At 39.9% G+C, this 727-nt stretch overlaps 1 protein-coding gene across 3 annotated transcripts in view; it reads left to right on the top strand.

Moving 5' to 3' along the window:
- LOC119591347 (cyclin-D-binding Myb-like transcription factor 1) overlaps positions 1-727 on the top strand; it is an 11,382-nt gene that overhangs the window by 8,318 nt on the left and 2,337 nt on the right. For all 3 annotated transcript variants that reach the window (XM_037940080.1, XM_037940082.1, XM_037940081.1), the window contains exons 11-12: positions 98-322; positions 464-708. In XM_037940080.1, the coding sequence (XP_037796008.1) occupies positions 98-322; positions 464-708 (470 nt within the window). The remainder of the gene's footprint in view (positions 1-97; positions 323-463; positions 709-727) is intronic.

The raw sequence follows: 727 nt of genomic DNA, 5'->3' as shown, positions 1-727 counted from the left end.
AAGGGGAGGGGAGGAAGGGAGATGACACTGATCATTGAAAAAATCCTGAGATAACATCCAGTGAACAAATATAAATATAAATTTTTGGTCCAATCAGAAATGTGTCAGCAGCTCTACAACCTTCAGTCACTGAGTCTCATGCAGTCAACCTTAGTGGAGCTACCAGCTACTGCAGTTAACTCTGCTGCAGCCACATTAACGAGTGCAGGTTCCACTACAGGTATTAGTAAAAACCTATCATCTGGGAATCAGGATAGTCTAGCAGCAGGAAGTGTGAAATTATGCATCCCAGCCGCTAACTTTTCACATATCATCAATTCAGGTGGGTTATATTTATAATTTCTTACATAATGATCAGGAATTATTATTTATTGAAAAATAACTTGACTTGGAAAGTTATATTATGATTTTTATTCAGGATGCTAATTTTGACACCTGTCTTATTATTTTCCTCCTTAAGCAGATGATGGTGAGGAAGATATGGCAGCAAAGTTAAGTGGATTAGTGCAGACAGCCTTGGTGGTTCCAACAAGCAGCAGCTGTTCACCCCAAACAGTGACCACATTAGTGTCTCAGCCTCAAGTACTTTCAACAGCCTCCCTAGCAACGCCTGTCACTACTCAACTCAGTCCTCACCTTACTAGTCAGTTGTCATCAACGATAACAAATTGTTCCAAGAACCAGTCCATTGTGGTCACTACATTAGAGGTAAGTTTTTATATCTGTC

The sequence above is a fragment of the Penaeus monodon genome, chromosome 28 (assembly GCF_015228065.2).
Source record: "Penaeus monodon isolate SGIC_2016 chromosome 28, NSTDA_Pmon_1, whole genome shotgun sequence".
NCBI classification, from domain to species: Eukaryota; Metazoa; Arthropoda; class Malacostraca; order Decapoda; family Penaeidae; genus Penaeus; species Penaeus monodon.
This window is presented reverse-complemented; position numbering and strand designations above follow the sequence as displayed.